The sequence below is a fragment of the Monomorium pharaonis genome, chromosome 1 (assembly GCF_013373865.1).
Source record: "Monomorium pharaonis isolate MP-MQ-018 chromosome 1, ASM1337386v2, whole genome shotgun sequence".
NCBI lineage: Eukaryota > Metazoa > Arthropoda > Insecta > Hymenoptera > Formicidae > Monomorium > Monomorium pharaonis.
In genome coordinates this window covers 18,843,531-18,864,153 of record NC_050467.1, presented here as the reverse complement: position 1 = coordinate 18,864,153, position 20,623 = coordinate 18,843,531, and the positions used below count along the sequence as shown (strand labels likewise).

Genomic DNA, 20,623 nt, shown 5'->3' with positions numbered 1-20,623 from the left:
TAATATGGGAATACAAAACCGGTGGTGGTCAATATAAAAGCAATATTGAGACATTACTAGATGTGAATGCGTCTTAAGTAATGCAATCTTAAAGTAATTCCTACTGTGATTGCAACTGTTCATAGTCGTAATAATGCTCCATTATATTATAGTCAAAATCATATTTTTTACACGAATTTAAAAAAATTAGTAGCTAAGCATTTAAATGACATTAAATTTATCATGTTTGTATTGTTTATTATGTGATCAAATCTGTTTCAAACAGATTTTTTAATGCAATAAGTAATAACGAAATGTAGGATTATATGTGTATTGATGTGTATATTTTTTATTTAATTTGTATCGAATACATCTTTAGTGCAATATGCATTAAACGATTGTATTTAGAAAGCCTAGATGAAGAATGTGGGTATAATGAACAGTATTTTGTTCTTATCAATTTGTGTGCTCGTACATAAATTTATACTATTTAATTTAGAGCTTTATTTTAGTAATTACATATTAATTACACAAATAAATAGAAATTACGTAAATAAAAGTCACTTTTATGTACAACATTCTACATTACAATATTAATATACCTGCATATGCGTGCAATGCAAAAACATTATACATATAATGAAAAATTACTTATTAATATAGATATCGTGTCTTTTTCACAGTTTTATTCTGTCCAGCCAATATGTCAATATATATTAGGCACACATTATGATTAATGTTAAATAAGACTAGTTAAATTTTTAGAACAAAACACTGTTCAATTTTTTAAGCCCAAATTTTTATTTACCAAGTATAAATTTAATTTTGACATATTGCGCCATATAACGGCGGAGATTATTTATAACGTTATAGAGCATGTGCAGAATCATGTTATGTGAGCATGGGCATGAATGAAGATTCTTTTCTTACTGGCTCTTTGCATTTTAGGAAATTCAATAATATAAATTAAATGTTACTCTATTGGACAATCAATTTTAACACAATCAATTTTTATTATATTAATAATTACATAAGAAGTACTTAATTTTAATTATAAAAACGAAGTTTTTAATTCTTTATACATTCCTTGGATATAAAATTCAGATATCCGATAATGTTACTCATACTTAGAAAGATAAACATGTACAATTTTATTTGAATAAACATAGTATTGATATAAAGTGTTTTTAGTCTTCCTTTGTAATCAACATTTCCTTCTTTTCCAACGCTTGCTACTAATATCTTAATCTGTAACTAACACTTCCCGGCAATTTTCTTATTTGTGCATGTGTTTGGATTTTTGCGGTAAACAGCTACAGATTTGAGCAGAATGCTTGTGAATGATTATTTTTTTAGTAATATTAATACGTGCATGTGTTGAACATACATATAACTAAATTGTAGTATGTAGTAAAAAAAACTAAAATTTTGTTATTGCTCAAATTATTTTAATATTTTGGTACAAATGCATTTTATTATTAAAATTCGCTTTACGTCCTTTATACTAAAAAAAAATAATTAATTGCATTTATTTTGCTAAGGATAGTATCTCGGTAGCTGTGTATCATAATTACGCGCCTACAAATTCCTCCAATCCCTCCGCCTTATAATTCTGCTTCAAATTTCAGGACCGATCGCGGCCACAATGGATTGCTAATCAAAACGATCGATCGTTCCAACCCTATGTCCCGTAACATCGAAACCATCGATTCTAGTCTGAGTCAGGATCCCGCGTGTGTGAGTTTGCTGCCTAAGGCAGAGGCCGACGAGCGCTACAACAACAACATGTTTGGTCAGTTTAAAGGTTTCACAATCACGCCGATTCACTCGAATAATCAATCAAAACTGGCCGAGCCGACGAAACCCGCTCCACCTCCGCCGGGATGGATGCCTACCGTTGCGATAAAGACAAACGTAATTAAATCAAACGTACAAAAGTGCAATATATCGCAAAGGAGTAATCTATTGAGTTCTAACGATACGAGCTCGACCGCACCGATGTTGCCACCGCTGAATCCCGGTTCTACAGCACGACCGTTGATCAGTAGTCCTGTACTGGCGGCTACAACTTGCACGTCCGTTGAATTGGTGGCCAAAGTACCCACCAGACCTGCCCCGGACGTACCTATACGTCCAGCCCCGCCACCGCCGATCACTTCCATGCCTTCTGCAAAACCGCAGAGACCCAACAGCACGCCCCTGACAAACGTGATCCTGCCGGAACCCGAAAAGAAATCGGAAAAGGGCAGCACGCTCAACCGAATCGCGTCGATATTGCGACCTGGTTCCGGCATCATGAGAAGCAACTCCCAAAGCTCACATGACAAGAACACAAATTCTTTACCGAGGAGTCAGCATCACAAGGCCAATAAGGTTATTGACAAGGAAATATTGAGAAATCTCGAGATCTCAAATCCAATACCACAGAAGGAGATCGAGATCGCAACACCAGTTATTCCGGTGATACCAGTCGCCGAGGTCGAAAAGAGAAACGTGGTCCTGCGCGCTCAATCGATGAGAGATAACAAAGCTACGTCGAGACCGCTCGTCCATACGTTCGGTTCGATGCGTCAGACGACGCCCGTCAAGAGACCCACCAGTATCCCCGCTAGCACGAGGCCTACGTCGCCACCTCCGGGTCCGCCGAATATCGCGCAGACGGAAAAGGCCATCGAGAGTACGATAAAGATTCCAGGACTACCAGGTTATCAGAATCCACCGGTGAAAACTGTTCAGAAGCCGTTGGAGAACACCTATGACGATTGCATGAATTTGATTGCGGAATCATCTCTGACGAAGATTGCGGAGGAATCGCCCACGAACGACAATATCTATGCGGTGATAGAGGAATTTGTACCAGAGAAGAATAGGAAGAACGCGGAGTCGGCTGATAACGAATATAAATTGCCGAAACGTATCGATACGTCCGGTGGTCCGAACGGCTTGGAATCGATGGGCCTGTTGTCGGAGATTGTATCGGAGATATCAAATCGTAATTTCGATTCCATATATTCCACATCAACGCTAACCAGAAAGAAGGAGAATAATGGGGAAAACGCAATGAAAAATTCAGAAAATACAGGTTCCAACAATTCTTTGGGTGGCTATATAGATTCAGGTCATTACAAGATACCGGGCGGCATTTATTCCAACTCGACTTCCGGCAAATTTAATTCTTCGAGTTCTACCACCAGTTCCGGTTACCTTCATCCATCCGTGATAAATGTTCCACAAGTGGAGAGAAAAGAGCCAAGCAAAAATATTTCGGATGCGAACGATAATTTGAAATCGGCCGATAAAAGTAATCTGGACACTCTTAAATCCAGTAATCCTAATGTAAACGACGAGCTGTCCAAGGAGCTCGGCATGAAACCACCTGAAAATCCTGTAGGATATAAATCATTCTCTTCAAAGATTCGACCATCTCATTTGATACATATCAAAAAGGATGACCAAGCTGAGAGCAAAGTTTCAGTTAAGCTGCCGTTAAATAGGACTAAGACACCTCCGAACATTGCAAAGAGCCCAACATCCAAGGATACGCCCGAATCGAGCATAAAACTTGCAAGACAAAGTTCAGATAATACATTAAAATCCTTGAAATCCTCGAAAGCTTCCGATACAAGTTTAACAATGGTCAGACAAAACTCGGACATGAATTCAACCGCGAAACAAACGCAACTGAACGCAAACAAATTGAATAGCAACGTAGATAAAGAAGAATCAACTGTGTCTCTCAAAAATGTGCCTTGTAGTCCTAAGGATAATCCGGGAAAGTTCAATAGCCCGGATCTGGTCTCGAGCTGTTCAAATTCGAATCAGGGGGGAACAAAATCACCGGATGTTGTGGGTAGCAATCCCAAGTTCAGTCTCCCGTTAAAGACCATTCAGAAGACACCGACGCTGCCAAGGAGTGGCCAAAAGACGCCTACAACGCCGGTGAAACCGCTCAACGTTACGTCCAAAGCGGCCGGTCTTTCTGAAAGGAAGAAGTCTCCGACTAGTAATGCAACGAGTGTGACTAAATCATTATCACCGTCCGCCAAGGAGGCGGGCAACGGTGGTACCAAGTTGTCGAATTTAACACCGAAAGTGTCTACTAAAACAGAAATCAAGAGCGGAGACGGAGGCGTGGCAGCGAAGATGAATCCGCTGCAAAAGATAGCGAGCGGTAAATCCAATGTAGCGTCGCTCCAGCAAAAATTCGAAGCTAACAAAAATAGTTCTGGTGCCGTGAGGACTATGCCGAGTGTGAATGGTAAAAAATCAGTGGCACGAACGACGGAAGTCGGCGGCGGCGGAGTGAGGAAATAAACGATTACCCGGAAGAGCGTGGCGGTGTTCGGACGTGTTGGGTGGGATCGTAAAACACTAGAAGATCGTTGGCGAGGAAATTCTATACTTGAAACATTCTAGTCCGTCACATTAAATCGTTCTCGACGAGAATGCGTGGTATATTGTAAACGGTTATACGGCATGTTCACGATAAACGACTACATCGTAAGCGTGCACCGAGTATAAACGTAAAGAACGCGTGAGAGAGCGATATATCTCTGTATAACCTTTTATTTAGGAAATCTTAAACGGAAGTTTAAAAAAAATAGTACAAGGATCGAGTCTTTTCCTCTAAGATCCACAAAATGCTAATTTTACAAGCAAATATATTTCTTCGGGATATTAAGATAGCTGGCGTTGCATAAGAGACACGATATTGAAAATTGTAAATAGTGCCCACACTTAAAAATATTTTTTGTAGAGACTATCCATCGCCGATGTTCAGGCGTAACCTTATGTAAGCTAATAATGATCGTAATTTATCTTAAGCGTTTTATAAGCGACATTGCGAGGTGTGTGAGCGACAGTTATTTTCGAAAAATCATCGCTTGAAAACTGGAAGGGGCGTGTACGGAATTAATTGATCTCTGTGATATATGTATAAAGAAATACTGCACAGAAACACTATTACGCCACGTTGTTACGGCTAGGAGATTTTAGACGCGACCAAATTATTTTATATCATAATCACATACATAAATCGTATTAATAAAAGCGCGCCGTTAAATTAAAAAAAAAAACCATCGGAAATCGCAGTCATATCCGACGTAGCTCCATTAGTTAAGGGAGGAGAGTCCCTTTTCTTTCCAAAGATTAAATATTTATGAAAGATCAAGATTGTACCTTCGTGATGCCGTGGGAGTCAAAATGAAAATGCCATTAGTTAAGAGAGTCTAGATGTTAGCGTATGCTAGTAACATAACACTGCGAATTGAATCTAATTAAGGTGATATCTTCCTGCCGGCGAGGCGGGCAAGAAACAGCTAAAAATTTTTCGCCTCGATCGCGCAGCATCACGCAGTCTTTATTTTTTTCCATCATCTTTTTGCGAAAATTAATAATAACAGAGGCTTACTTCGTCTAGGCTGCTTTAATTGCAAAGACTAAAACTTTATTTATTTGACTGATACCCCCGTGTAAATATGTTCGTAAGATATAAGCATATATATATAAGGCTAAAGTGAAGTTTTTTTGTACGCTGTACCTTTGCGTCGAGAATAAGTTACGTTAGTAAGTTATCCCTTACTTGCGCACCATACGATCGCGAAGAAGAGGAAAACAGCTTCTTGAACGTTAGGTCTATCGTTAAGCGTGAAAGGAATCGAGGAAAGGTTTTATTGAACTGATAAGGGTTGTCAATCGAACTGCGTTCATGCATTTACTATGTCCTCTCTTTTTTTTATCCCTTCCGTGCAGCGAATTTCTCCGTTTCGATAACGAAGTTATTCAGTTTGTAACAGTTCCTACATGCGGAGCGTCCAGAAATCATCCCACCAGAGAGTTTCAATAAAGAAGTTCAATAAAGCTTTTTTAATTACATTTACTGTGCGTATTGTGCATTGCTTTTTCCGCTTGTTTTTTTTTTTACGCGCGAGACGTGTGCGTTGCTTCGATACAAGGACAATCAGTTCGTTTAGCGTACCAGGCGTATGAGGAAGAGGCTTGCCCCAGCAGCCTCTACTCATTATTAATGAATAAGTATTATTCATAAGAGTATTCTTTCAAAAAAAGAGAAGAGAAAAATGTTGATTATTCCTGTTAAAAAGAAAACGATACTAAATACCAATGCAACGAGTCGTTTCATTAACTGCGACCACTGATACAAATATTCAATCGATTGGCTCAAGTAACACGCAACACAGTCTACGAAGTCGCAACGCGTTACTTCGTCTTACATCGTCTTACATCTGGCAAAAAATGACAACAGCAAGCATCATTGCAATACATTCTGTACATTTCGGTACCAAAGATAAGTAGCATCCTATTCATGACACTGCTGAGATAAGTACTACAATAATGAATTACGTAGCCGTCGGTTTACGATAATTGTGTACATTAAAACCTATAACGATGTTACAATAAAGTCTTTATTCCAACTAAACATTTTTTTGAGTTATCTTCTGCATTTTTGCATTGTGAAAGTAATTAATTAAATCGGCTCACAGATTTCGAAAAAAAGAAAATAGTAGTCCAGCTCTGGATACAGTACAGAGTAAAAATCATAATGCAAAATGTAGAACGATTGAATTTTAATTCTTAAGTGCCGATTGTAGTATACGCTTCGTCTTTCAATAGCGAAACTCCACAATCGATTTTTAAACTCGACATTACTTTAAAGAAGATTGACGTTTTTTAACTTTTAACAACGTGATGCAAGTAAGAATCTTGTGAGAGACAAATGACCACCCTTTCGGTGGTCAAATTGATCAACTTTATGAAATAGAAAATAAGGAATATTGATGAAAAGTTGTAAATTAATTGCATATTTTGGAATTATAATTAAGAAATTTACACAAAGTTAGAGATTCGTCTTTTGAGGGGATTATGTCGATTAGTAAACTACTAACAAATACTGCTAACGTTTAGTTTATGTTTGAGTCGCTTGTCCTTGTATATTTCTTTATTTCTTCATTTTTTTCAGTCAATCTTGGATACTATTATATTTTGTTAAAAGATTTCTATTGACATTTCGCCGATAGAGTTTGTAACAGGCGCTTTGCAAAATCCCTGTTTTTAATATTTTGGAGATCTGAGCAATGAAGAAGGTAGTGAAAACGATCAAACATTTTGCATAATTGCACCAAAAACAACAGCAAGATCAAGAGAGAAAAAAAGATCTTTTAAATCACAACATTTTTGGTGAAAATTTTTCTTATTAGAGATCTTGTACGAACACTTCAGAAATATTAAGAAAATCCACATCTTTTTTTCAGAATTTTTCATAAATCTGAATTCTAAAGTACTATAAAATTTGTATAAAGTTATACAGAAATTTTCAAATTTGCATAAAAATTCTGAAACATTATATAGTCAAATTTTATTAACTCACCAATATTAAGTCAAATTAATATTGGTGAAAATTTTCCCCAGAATTTCTACATAACTTTAATTTTAGAAAATTCCTCAAGTTTTTTTTATACAAATCGGAATATTCCAAAATTTACAAATACAAGAAATTCTGCGAAACATTTTTTTCAAAGACTCGCACTTTCGCACTCGAATCTTTTCAATTTCCCTCAAGAAAAAAAGAAGTTTCATGTTTCTCAGACTAGTTTGAACCAGAGTTATTAGAACGAGGTGATAAAAAGGGAAGTATACGTGCAAGAAAACGCGCGCGTGAAAACGTGATAATATCAGTGATATATCGCGCGCGATAAAATTGCGAAACGCAATGACGTCTTGAAGCGCGGGAGGACAACGACATATAGAATACGTAATAACGCATTTTGACGTAATAGTTTAGGTCGTAGACCTGGCCGAGCGAAGTCGAAACGAGCGAGACCACCCGCGCTGACGCAAGCGCAGGCGTTCACGCGTGCGAGTAACATCGGCGCCGGAGCAGCGTCCCGTCATCCAACGGCCAGAACACCCTCGGAATCCGCGGGAAGTGTTACGTGTCTCTCAGCCTTGACGGCAATCTCGCTGTCGGCTGCGAGGGCGCCCGGATGGGGCCCGAGATCACCGCTGTTCCCCCGAGCGGAGGGATATCGTTTCCCGCGCGCCTCGTCCGCTCGCACGAACGCGAACGAATTCAACGAACGTAACTCAATGGATACGCGCGCGCGCGCGCGCGTGTGTTTCTACGAAGAAAAAGAAATTAAATTTTTTGGGAGGAGCGAAAAGAAAGGGGAAACGCGGGTGCTACCGATGGCGCGCGGGACGACCGCTAGCTGTTGTGCGGAGTGCGCGAATTATGACACTAACTCCGAATCAATTGCCAGTATCTCTGCCTCGTAAGTAACATTCCATGAAAGTTGTGGGCAGGAGGGGAGAAGGGGATAAAATCGCAAAAACTCGAGCCGACGAATGAGAATTCGACCCCGCCAGGCGTCGGAAATTCGGGATCCGATTGTCTAAAATCAACTGACTAACCTAGAAATTGTACTTCCTGCCCTCCCCTTTTCCACTCCTTTCTCCCCTCGCGACTGTGTCGACCCCGATTTTTTATTCGCTTTGCATTGTGTTTACGCGACCGTGCAGCGGTGAACGAACGAGCGGAGCTCGCGTCCCCCGCTCGCGATCTTGAAAGTTCAATTTCATTTACCGCGTCTCCAGATCGAGTCTTTTTCGAATTACAGACAATTTCACCTCTACCACTCATACCTGTTGACATGAAGATGGCATACGCACCACTCTCCAAGCTCGTGTCCAGAGACGCGATGTCCAGCATATGCCCGAGCAGTGTGAAAAAACCCACCCTGTCTGAAGTAAGTTGTCACTTGATTGTTTTGAAAAGTAGAAGAAAACGTCATGTGCTATATGTTTACACTTGTAACAAAAAGGAATCAATTGATTATTTTGTATGTATGTATGTGTATGTTTACACAATTATATATATACATATATAATTTTACGACATTGATAAAAATTATTTGGGATTTTACTAGTTGTGTTTTCACGTATATTCTCATATTACATCCTTATTCATATTGCATCTTTTTGCAGGTGTTGCAATCGGACTCAGTGAAACGGCTTTTTTGTCAACCGAATATCATCATTAAGACATTTCCTATAAAACCAGTAACCTTCAATAAGGATGTGCTTGGGCATAAAATAAATGGTGTGAATTTGACACAAAATCTTACAAGACCACCCGAAATATCAATATTCCCTGACAAGCAATCGACGGTGGACAAGGAAAAGGAGGACGCCAATCTCTTACCTTCGAAAGTGGAACATAAAAAATCGGAGATTGCTCTGTTTCCGCTCGAGAAGAAATCCTGTGGTCATTACGAGCAATGTGAAAGTATCGTTTGCGATGTAACGGTGCAGCAGTACGTGGATAAGGATGGGATCTCGCCCATGCTAGCGTTAACCATAGAGGAGGACGAGATAAACGCGCCAGTCGAAAAACACTGTGAAAACGAGTGCTGTGACGCACTGAGCATCGACCACGATCGCTGTCGTCGGGCACTAATAAAGTTACACAGGTGCGACAGATCACACGCATGTGACATTTGCGGGACAACGTTTAATGGCAGGATATCTCGGGTATATCACATGAATTGCACGAGGAAAAGGGAATACGTTCACAACAACGTGAACAGATCTCATTTGCAGAAGGAACGGATGCGCATGCGGGAGCTGCAGATCTTGGAGAATGCAAAAATTAAGAAACACAATTACTCGGATCCTGAAAGAGTGATGGAGGCGCTGCGAAAAAATGACGAGTTGATAATCATTCCACAAAGAGTATCTAGTCAAATATCGGTTGCTACTACAACTTCGATACCTGGCGCTCATTCCGTCGGCTCTAATCACACTCATCCGACTCATGCTCAACTTGTCAAGCTTAATTCGCAGATAACTAAAGTCACTGAAGATGTACCCCTCACGTTTTCGCAGAATACCACGATTTTTAGCAACACGTCTCATTTAAAAGACGAAGTAAAACCAATAAGTCAAATAAGGTTACCGAATCAACAGCAAAATTCTCATTTGGGGTCCACTTCGATTCCGATTCCTATTACAACTCGACTTCCGACGACAGTTCAAGCTCAAATTCAAGTTTCAGTTCCAAAATCAGCCTCATCTTCAGCTCCAATTCTAACTCCAGCTCCAAAAGTTTCAGTTCCAACTCTAGCTCTAACTTTAGCTCCAACTTCGGCTTCAACTCCAGTTTCAACTTCAGCTTCAACTGCAGTTCAAACTCTAACTCTAGCTCTAGCTTCAAATTTAGCTTCTGCTGCAGCTCCAGCTTCAACTTCAACTTCAACTTCAACTTCAATTCCAACTCTGACTTTAACGCTAGCGCCAACTCCATCTTCAGTGCCAGTCTCTGTTCCAGCTGCGATTTCAACGCCTACTGTTATCACTACTTCTGCATCTGCTCCGCATAAACAATACATTCACTTCGCAGTTTCACCACAAACTACAACTGCTCAATCTGTAAACAACTTGATCGTATCACCGTCGCACATTATAACAAACACATCAGCTCAGCCTAAAGCGTTTCTCGCGCCGATACGCGTAGTACCTATAAAGAACTTAATAAGTCCGCCGTCATTGTTACATCATACGCAAGGTGTTCCAAAGTTCTGCATTGTTGCAGAAAAAATGGTTACACCGGTGATTGCCCCAAAGCCACCGTCCATTCAATCTGCTGCTGTCGTTGCCACCAATAATGTGAAAATCACTAATGTTGACGCGAATGTAAAAACCACCAGTGTTGACGCGAATGTAAAAACCATCAATGTTAACGCAAATGTGAAAACCACTAATGTGGAAACCACCAGTGTTAATGTAAAAGCTAATAATGTTAACGCGAATGTAAAAATCACTAATGTTAATGCAAATGCAAAAGCCACCAATGTTAACACGAATGTGAAGGTAGACACTTCGAATTTTTCGATACGTAAACTGATACCAAAAGCACGCAAAATAGTGCCGAAAATAACGAAAGCAAAGAAAAACTTCTTCTGCGTTTACTGCTCGAAAAATATCACTACTGATTGGTACTTCAAAATGCACATCGCAAAGCACAAGGGTGAGAAACTCTTCTTCTGTCATTTATGTAATGAATCCTTCTACAATAATTATCATCTGAAAAAACACATAACGAATCAACACATCGATCAGAAGGATATCGGACTTTCGTGCGACAAGTGCAACTATACTTGCTCGTCAATTGTTTCCTTCAAAAGCCACCTTCAAACGCATAATAAAGCAGATATCCAAAAGAAATCAAAAAAGAAAAGAAAGTTGGAATTTTTAAAGAACGAAAACGATAAGTCAAATCTCAAAAGAAAAATAAAAAGAATGAAACTTGAGAATATATCCGATAATCAGAAGAAACTCATCGAGAAACATAACAATAAAGAATTGACGATTAAAATAGATGGTAATAAAAAAGGATTCAACTTCGTTTCTGCAAAAGAAATTGTTGAACCTGAAAATTTCGAACAAGAATCTGCTATTACATCAAGATGAAGTGTGCAATGTATTTTAGTTTCGAGATACAAAAGTATTTCGCCAAATATAATTTATTAAAGTTTGTGTATGGAAGAAGGAAATTGTAAGAAAGAAAGCAACCAAGGAATTATTGTATGAAATCAACCAAAAAATATAAAATGTTAATATGCACGTATGTCTCTACAACGCACGAGTGAGGTATACTTGTGGACAAAATAATTTAATATTCTGATATCTCAAAATAACGACTGAGTTTGTTGTATAGCCTAATATGTGCATGTGTGTGAATCTCGTAAATGCAAATGTTTCTTGGTTTACGCAGTCATATTTTCGGCTACTGTGTAAATAAAAAAAATCACGATTAATCTGAACTACCAATATTCTTTTCATGAATATTTAATTTAAATTCAACTTTTACACAATAATTTATGCAATTATTTTCATATACAATATTATCGGTTATGTTAATAATTTTTTTACTTGTTTATATTAGATATAAAATTAAATTACATATATAAAAATTAAATATAAAATTTTTACACAAAGAAAAAATAACATTATTTTTAGCAAAGATTAATATCAAGTTATATTTTAATCAAATTACAGCAAATGATACCAAATTACTTTAACTTTCTATTTTGACTATTTTAAATCTCAAGATATTTATAAAGTTTTAAAAAAATATTAAAGACAAAAAAATACTAAATTTTTAGAATGTTTAAAGTAATTTTATTATTTGTAAATACAATAAAATATTTTTATTTGTACATTATTTTTTAATTATTTTCTTTATATTAAATTATATATTAAAATCAACATTTGCAAAAAATTAAAAAAAGGGTTTAAAAATATGAAGCATTACACCGATATTCACATACTGTAATATTTTTATTTAACATAACACAACTTAGATAATTAATCTTATCTCAGTAAGATTGTATTCAACTGTGATACATTTTTCCTACAAAAAAACTTTTCTACATGGTTTTTAATTATCTATCTGTTCTACACACACACACACACACACACACACACACACACACACACACACACACACACACACACACACACACACACACACACATATGTATATTTGTTTATATCATCTTTCTTAAACTATTATTTGATAGGTTTTAACTTTATGATACAATAACTATGCACATTTTATTTTATAATTAAAATATGTGTAGTTAAACATTTTACTTTGCAACTTGTAATTTTAAATGAAAGTCTTAAATATATATTTTTGTTTCTGAACAAGTCTCATCATAATTACAAGATGCAAATCGTAAAATATGTTGATGTATTAAAGCACCCAATAGAAAAATACGAATAATGACTGCAATGTTGAAATATATTGACACGTATATATTAATACACGAAATAATATTTATGTACGTAAGAAATATGTTAGTCTAATATAAAGTGTAAAAGCGGCTTTATTCTGAATTAGCCTTGAATGTCAGCACAGATTATAAACTGTCGCTGCATATAAAAAGCCTTTTTTCAATTATAAAGTAATGAATTATAATAGTATAACATACTGTTTGTCATTATATTTTATTTTCGATTTAAAAAGGCATACAAAAAATAATTGTATGTGATATAGATTTATACATAAAGTACCACTTTATAACTGTCTTTTTCCTAAAAACTATAATTTTACTAAATGTACTATACTTTTTAATGCCATTATTCGTAAAATATTCAAGAACAAGAAAATAACAGAAGATTTATTGAGCATATCACACTCAGTAAATTTTTTTATTTTATAGAACAGTTTATAATTAATTATTAAGAGCAGAACAGTACAAATAATATAAAATTATGAAATATTTTAAATAACAAGTTTAAGTTTATATGTTATGCTTGAATGAAATATTCACTATTCAATATTTGCTCTGTCTTGTTGCTAATGTAAAAGGACGGTAAACATCATGCAATTGTCATAAAATATTTTATTATGAAATATCAACATCTATCACTTGTTGAGGATAAATAATGTTCCTGAATGCAAAAAAAATCAAGAATATTGAGTGCCTTGTAAATCAGAAATTTCTTCTAATAGACATTTTTATTGTTTTTCATAGCATTATATACTCTCTTATAGACTACCGTCTACAGAAATAAAATCTGTTTAAGCATGTTTTATATTTATTTTCTAGATATTTTTTTTAGTATCAATTTTTTAGAGATAAAGTCACGTGAATGTAGATATTGCTTGACACACATTGTTATCGTTAATAAGTAGTTGGAATAAATCTGAAATTAGCAAATATATACTAAATTTATGTATTTTAATATAAGGAGCGTGTGTATCTAAAGATTATGCTTTACAATCATGAATTCAGTGTCGCAAAAAAATGTATGTAAAATGCAACAGCGTTATCTGCTCTGATATATAATTTTTTTCATGTTTTTAGTACTTTGAAGATTGATATCCATCTTGTGCAAACAATATTTTATAACTTGTTTGTATAATACAAAAAATAGTTTAAAGGCTCTAAATATTGGATTAAACTAAAATAAAAGAATCTAAAAAGAATGCCTCTAAGAACAAGCCCTGGTTTTTCGTGTAATTAATTTAATAATTTAATAACTTTATTCAATTGAAAAGGACGTTTATCCAACTAAAACGTATGACATGAATGCATAGATACAAACAAATTCGAGTCTCATCTTCAATGTAATACATTAAAATTTCCTGAAAATTCTTGAAACTCATTTGGTATGTAAAACTGCTGCGATCATTTATCAGGTGAATTTTTATAGTCAACTAGTATTTAAAAGTAGTCCAATGTGTTCAACAAATTAAAACTTGTACTTACATTCAAAATCAGATTTAATATTATCCAAATTAATTTAGAATATAATTAGAAGTTAAATATAAAGTTTAGTTGAGCCGCAGGCGAATAATTGCCGATTCTTATAGCATTCTTTTTATATTCATTTATTATAAAAAAAAAAGCTTACAATAAATATGAAAAAAACAACCAAAATAATGAATATATAGAACTGGGTGATAACGATTACGAAAAAATATTTGTCGTGTTTCATGAATTAAATTGACTTTTTAATATTATGTTTATTAAATCTGTAATTACAACACGTTCAACAGAAGTTTTTTTCCTATTTATTTTCTCGATGTGCTGATGAGTATAATAATAAAAATCAAATGCAGTATTACACTTCTCATATATCTTCGCTCCTATGTTTGTAATAAAAATTTGTTAATAAATCACTCATGTTTATATAGTCAAGTATAAATAATTTTTCCTTCAATGATCATGAAAATACTGAATAACGTCCCACAATTTGCTCGTTTGTCAAATAAAAGATTTGATTTTCAGAATAATTTCCTTGCATGTATAACACTAAGAATTTTTATTAGTAAAATATTTCATTATAAGAGAAACAAAGTATCTCTGAAACATAAATTTAATCCTAAAATATTCAAGGATAAACAGTAACATTACCTCTTATTCTTCAGAAATAAAACAATAAGCTCTAAAAACAAAGTTTGATGATATAAATTGAATAATAGAACCTTTTCTTATGAAAATTGCAATTGTAATTAGAAATGTGAAATCAGAACATTACTAAAATCTATATACAGACTTATCTTCAGAAAATCAAAATTTGACTTAACCTATTGTGCCATCGAAGAAGTCTTGTCAATCAGTTCATGACATACAAAATAAAAAAAATTGAAATAAACTATTAGACCGAGGTTATCAATATCTTAATTACACTTTTTTAAAAAGATGTCGATTGTTTATTGAAAAATATACATATTAGAGATACAGTTAAAGTTCTAGGAGCATATATTATATTCGATCCAAAGCTTCTAACATTATAACGCTGTTGCCACGAATTACCTAAAAATATGCAATTTATCTTTAATATTGATACCAAATAAATATTATTGAGATATAGAAGCTGTTTTATTTCATTTACACTAATCTACTTTCATAAAAATAAGTATATAAGTAAGGCTACTACAAACTTACCACCATTCCAATATTGTTTTTAGTACCATCCTTACAGTCCTCTACACTTTCATCTATGACCATGTTCATAAATGGATCAAAACCTCTCAATATTCCAACTACAGTTCGACCACCATTCAATTTTACTGCAAGAGATGTTTTGACATCAGAATAAAAGGTAAAATAATTATAATATAGAAATGTACTTATCACTTTCTTTCTTTGTATGTATACTTGCACATCTTATAAAAAATAATAAATTTTTAATTCCAATTAGTCCATTCAGGAAAATTTTACAAATGTCACTTTATAATACAATAAAAAATCTTTTTAAAAATATTCCTTTATCGATAAAGAAAATCTTTGCCAAAAAAACCTGAATGTGACAATGTGCTCCAGATAAATACAAACTTAACCTCTCAGCAAGGTTTATAATCTGTTTCTATTAATCTTTTTCTACTTATTAATTTTATCAAAATGTTGTTACTTACGAGATAGCCTCTTGTCCATATATCTGAAAAAAGTAAATACAAATGCATTACTAATAAATATGTAAAGCAATAATTACGTTGAGACAAACAATATCGAGAAATCGGTGTTCTTTTGATAGTAAAAGAATATTTTACTTCTTAAGTTCTGGTGGATGCGCTTTACTCATTTTCCGTTACAGTAGTTAAACCTTCAGTTATTCAAGTACACTGATATTTAATAAACTGTGCAACGACAAATCTCACACCGGTAAGAAATGTCTTGAATGTGCCAGAACAAGGTAGACCATCTGCCAAAGACGTCACAATATAGCGCTAGCGACGCCGGACCGGAGCCAGACTGCCGGAGCCGGCGCGGCGTAGCGACGCAAGAGACATCTCGGATAGAAGAGATATATGCATTAAAAAAAACGCGTATGTTGCACTCGGAGCTTTGACTATAAACACTAGAGAACATAACGCGTGACTTTTTTCTTTCTTTTTCACGCTAAGAATATGAATTGTAAAATATAATAATTAAATAATATTTCAAGACGATTATTAAACCAGCTACAGAAACTTTTAGTGGCAATAATTTTATATTTCCAACACCTATCTTTTTTTCATACGAAATATAAATATATTTTTTAAATTTGCTACAGAGAATTGTAAAGATATACATTTATTTCTATTGCTCAAATTTGGATTGTACCATTATTATTTATCCTAATTTTAAAATTTATTTTGTCAGATATAAAAATTGTTGTGTTTATTAAAAGTTTTTATGCGTACGTACTGATTGCATTAATAAAGATTAAAATTTATATTTTTTTAATTAATAATGCTAATAGTTGATAATCAATTACTACACCAGGAAAAAAAGTTCATGGACACAATGTAATATAAAAAAACAGCTGTTATATTATTTACGAGTCATGGGTTTGTAACTTTATTTCCTTTCCTACAACATTGGTACAACATGAAATGAGCGCGTTTCCGCTCGAATCTTCGAGATAAATTGTCGACGAAGCGTCTCCGCGTTTTCTCGCGTTGTATAATTTCCGCGGGCTCGAGTACAACGACGATCGCATATTCCGCATGTTCTCGTCTCGTCGAGTTATATCTCGCGCCGTGCGGAAGCGAGAGGGTACGCTATCGGTACAAAATATAAGTACATACGTATTTATAAAAGTACAACATCAATCTCGCCTCCCGACCGCAAGAAACGATACTTCCCCTCGTACTTCTCAGAAATAAATTGCCATGCAGATAATAAAACACCTTTACAGTTTCTTTCATTAAATGATTGGAGACTAAAAGGAACACTCAAGAGAAGGCTGACATCAAGATTGAGCTCAGAAGAATTTCCAGGGGATTTCTCGTGCGTTACAAATAGAATTATTACGTTATACGAAAAATAGCGGCTGTTTCGATATGAAAAGTCTTATCCTCGGGCAGAAGTAAATTTCCCTTTCGCGCCGTAAAAAAGAGTTCGTAACATTTAAACATTTCGAAAGACGTGTGAAAGATCCTCGTGGCATTTCTTAATTGTTTTCTCTGGTCTATATAATGTATTATATCACGGTGTGACACTTAGGATTATATATTATTTTACCGAGACATCGTATGCGTGTCCAACAACATGTATATCAAAGTTCAACAACATCGTGAAAGCGATGGAAACGAAGACTCCGCAATTCCCATCGCGCACTTAAATCACCCAACGCAGGCGTTGCCTGCTCCCCCCAACTTTCGTTCGCGTTAAATCTGTACATTAAAAGCTGAGAAACGGACACCGATGCGAACGGGAGTTCGCCAGATTGACTTAGCTCGATTACTGTCAAAGGCGCGAGTTACAGCGATTTTCACAATGAAAAATCATTCCGGAAGAATCTGGACATCATGTAGGAGCACTATTACGGGCGACACAAAGGAAGAGCTTGCCTACCGATTTTCTATCTAGCGAAGCGCAAAGGAGCCCCCGCGAGTCTACAATACAAAGTTATTACAGCACATTGATCAGAATTAATCGGCTAATTTCCGTGGAATGCCATGGTAAAAGTGTCTCAGTACACGCACTTTGAAAAAAAAAAAAAACAAACGACATATCGAGAGCTATGTAACGTCTATACATTATCGATGAATAGGTGTAAATGGACCCAGCATCCAAGACATTCTTCGCCAGCAATCTCTGAACTGCTCTCGCAAACGCGTGTTCTCCGTCTCTCCTTACAGCATCGCGTCATCGAGGTACAGGATGAGGCGAAGAACTTTTCAGTCAACTTTTTAATCAACGTGAAAACATTTAAAAACACAAAACGGATCTAAGTACGAGATGCCATATCCTTTAACGAGGTTCCCGGAAAACTTCGCGGCTCACGTCTGTGGTGAGGGGTTCATACATTTATATTAAACGCGTGCAAAAATCTAAGATGGAACGGATTGGCACAGCGAGTCGTGTCGGAATGACTCGCGAGTTCTTTTTATATATAATATATATAATATATATATATGTATATATCATCCGTATCGATATTTTCATACGGACTACAACTTCGCTTAATTATCAGCAAGTTTCTCGCTCGTCTGTGTTGTGTACTCTCTAAGTGAATTAATCGGCTTACGTTTTGTACACAAATACATGTGAAGAACGTGTTCCAATGTGTTATCACGAAGAGGTACATTCAAAATAAACCCCTTTTCTCAAGAAGTGTCACGAGTCTGCTTCAAGATAACGACTGACACTTTTTGGGAAATTATCGCTATTGATCTATAGGTGATTATCCTTCGAGCGTTCCATGATCCCTTGAATCTTCGATTCTGTCGAGAATCGAACTTCCTCCATACAGCGAAACTATCATCCCTATGTTACAATGAACGATGTACACCTTAATTTACACAGTGAAAAAAATTAAGTAAAATGTGCGCGAGGTAATCTTAAAGATAATTAGGATGCCAGTTGTACTTGAGACGCACGTCGCGATATTGCGGTAAGTGAATGAATTTTTAACAGCGTAGCGTAACAAGGACAACCGATGAGGTTACATTAAATATCTAAAAAATCTACATCGCGAACGAACATTCATTGTTACAATTATAATACACGATGTCGCTACACATTTTGCGTCACGCAGAATTGTCATCGGGGAAGGCGGCACGGTGACGAAACGATGCGCCGATAATAAATAAGTACGAAATCCTTTTAGTCTTGTACTTGTGAACGCGCGAACGAAGGCAGTGAGAGGGACTTTCGTAGCGCGTCTAAAAATAACACCTTTGGCAAAAGTGAGGAAGATCTCGGGTTTTCGGATTGGATTTAAAGTAACAACGAGGTATTCGTGGGGGACATATGACATCTGACACCTATACATGTACGATTTGTCGAATTACGCGGATATATGCTTCAACGGTGGTTCCCCCACAAAGGAGACGAAAGACATTTAAAAGAGGCCTGGAGATTCACCAAAGCGTAGGAAACATCTTTTAAACATCTTCAAGTTTTGTTTTAGACATGTTGTACGGAGTTCTAGGCAGGTTCCCTAGATTGTTGGATACAATGTATTTAAGGGCACGCAGCTTGCTGCTTCAAACATGGCGTACGACTCGCGCTTTCCTGCGAATTCCTTTGCCGATTACGCTATAGTGGAATGTAGTCATAGTATTCGGGTTATGCGATAATTGTTCGGTGGATCGGATTGATGTACCGTCGTGGCGAAAACGTGCCAAATGTCTTCATTATTATTTCTTTTATTTTTTTCGACGAAAAGCGTTTAATCCTTTCGACGCCACATTTTATGCGACCGTGTATCGTAAAATGAATAAAAAAAATCACTGGAACATATTTCCAAGAGTCAAAGTGTAAGATAAGAAAATTAAACATGTTAAATTTTCTCCCCAATAAATCTTGTATTAGAAATGCACGAAGATGTGCGTCTTTAAGACAACCAAATGGTACTGAAAGGATTAAACGATTTTTAATGACTAATCCTATTTTTGCACGTTGTGACCGATATTTTATACGGCAGGCGACGAACGTCATCCGGAAGTATCAAACCATCGTCTCCCGGAAGATCTTCACCGACGAATCCGCATGCTTAGTATGCACGTATCTCGTTATCGTCCTGACGGCGTTGTTGTTGTTATTATTGTTGTTGACTCCGTTGAGCAGCTCGCCGCTTCTCAGCCCGGACTTCGCCTCCGTCTGCATTTCCCTCGCCGTTTCTGCAGCCAGGAACGACAATATCCTTCTAAGCGACAACTGTTATCATGCATTGCCGTGAAAAAAGAAACTCAATTGACATTAAGATCTGAGATTTTTTCGCAATGCTACTTAGCAGCATCAGTTTCGCGGATAAATAATTCCTACGTTTATAATCCGGAATAATTTCTACGTTTTTTTAGTTCAAACAAAAAAAAAATGTTATTTGTCTCCTCTTATTGGCAACGAGAGGGACAGTGAAATTATTCCGGAGTTGAATCTGGTATTTAAATGCCAGGAAAACAATTCTTATTGTTTAATTATTGTCGTTTCGCAAAAAAAATGTAAACACGAAACGGCAATAACAATTATCAAAACAACGAATGCATCTCATAGTGAGCTACAACAGCTACGATTAGACATCAAGTGTACGAATAGTGCGATCGAATATTCGAAAAAAAAAAAAAAAATACTTTGTACTACGTGAGCTTCTCGTACATCGAATGTGTTAAAATACTGCGGTT

The 20,623-nt window shown here is 35.9% G+C and overlaps 4 protein-coding genes across 14 annotated transcripts in view; 2 read left to right on the top strand and 2 right to left on the bottom strand.

Annotated features, from left to right (window-relative positions):
- The window catches only part of LOC105837421, a 90,503-nt gene extending 84,088 nt beyond the window's left edge, over positions 1 to 6,415 (top strand). Inside the window, exon 13 of the mRNA XM_012682194.2 lies at positions 1,608 to 6,415. Within this exon, the coding sequence (XP_012537648.1) occupies positions 1,608 to 4,293 (2,686 nt within the window). The 3' untranslated portion in view covers positions 4,294 to 6,415. The remainder of the gene's footprint in view (positions 1 to 1,607) is intronic.
- Positions 6,416 to 7,833: 1,418 nt separating this feature from the next.
- Positions 7,834 to 14,712, top strand: LOC105837423 (A-agglutinin anchorage subunit). The gene is made up of 3 exons (XM_012682195.3): positions 7,834 to 8,267; positions 8,613 to 8,741; positions 8,980 to 14,712. The coding sequence occupies exons 2-3, from the start codon at positions 8,646 to 8,648 to the stop codon at positions 11,461 to 11,463; spliced, it is 2,580 nt and encodes an 859-aa protein (XP_012537649.1). The 5' UTR covers positions 7,834 to 8,267; positions 8,613 to 8,645; the 3' UTR covers positions 11,464 to 14,712.
- Positions 14,713 to 15,197: 485 nt separating this feature from the next.
- LOC105837424 (probable small nuclear ribonucleoprotein G) lies at positions 15,198 to 16,281 on the bottom strand. 2 transcript variants are annotated; one of them, XM_036286507.1, is made up of 4 exons: positions 16,061 to 16,281; positions 15,926 to 15,948; positions 15,566 to 15,580; positions 15,198 to 15,323 (listed from the first exon to the last, which is right to left on the bottom strand). In XM_036286507.1, the coding sequence occupies exons 1-4, from the start codon at positions 16,090 to 16,092 to the stop codon at positions 15,202 to 15,204; spliced, it is 192 nt and encodes a 63-aa protein (XP_036142400.1). In that variant the 5' UTR covers positions 16,093 to 16,281; the 3' UTR covers positions 15,198 to 15,201. The 2 variants fall into 2 exon arrangements, with proteins under 2 accessions (XP_036142400.1, XP_012537650.1); XM_012682196.3 differs by having other exon boundaries at positions 15,456 to 15,580; positions 16,061 to 16,270.
- Positions 16,282 to 16,821: 540 nt separating this feature from the next.
- The window catches only part of LOC105837420 (inositol polyphosphate-5-phosphatase A), a 43,743-nt gene continuing 39,941 nt past the window's right edge, over positions 16,822 to 20,623 (bottom strand). For 2 of the 10 annotated variants that reach the window (XM_028192133.2, XM_036286404.1), the window contains exon 11: positions 16,822 to 20,122. In XM_028192133.2, coding sequence (XP_028047934.1) covers positions 19,950 to 20,122 — 173 coding nt within the window. In that variant the 3' untranslated portion in view covers positions 16,822 to 19,949. Of the gene's footprint in view, positions 20,160 to 20,623 lie in introns of all 10 variants that reach the window. The other 8 variants (XM_028192134.2, XM_036286429.1, XM_036286413.1 and 5 more) reach the window with 6 other exon arrangements.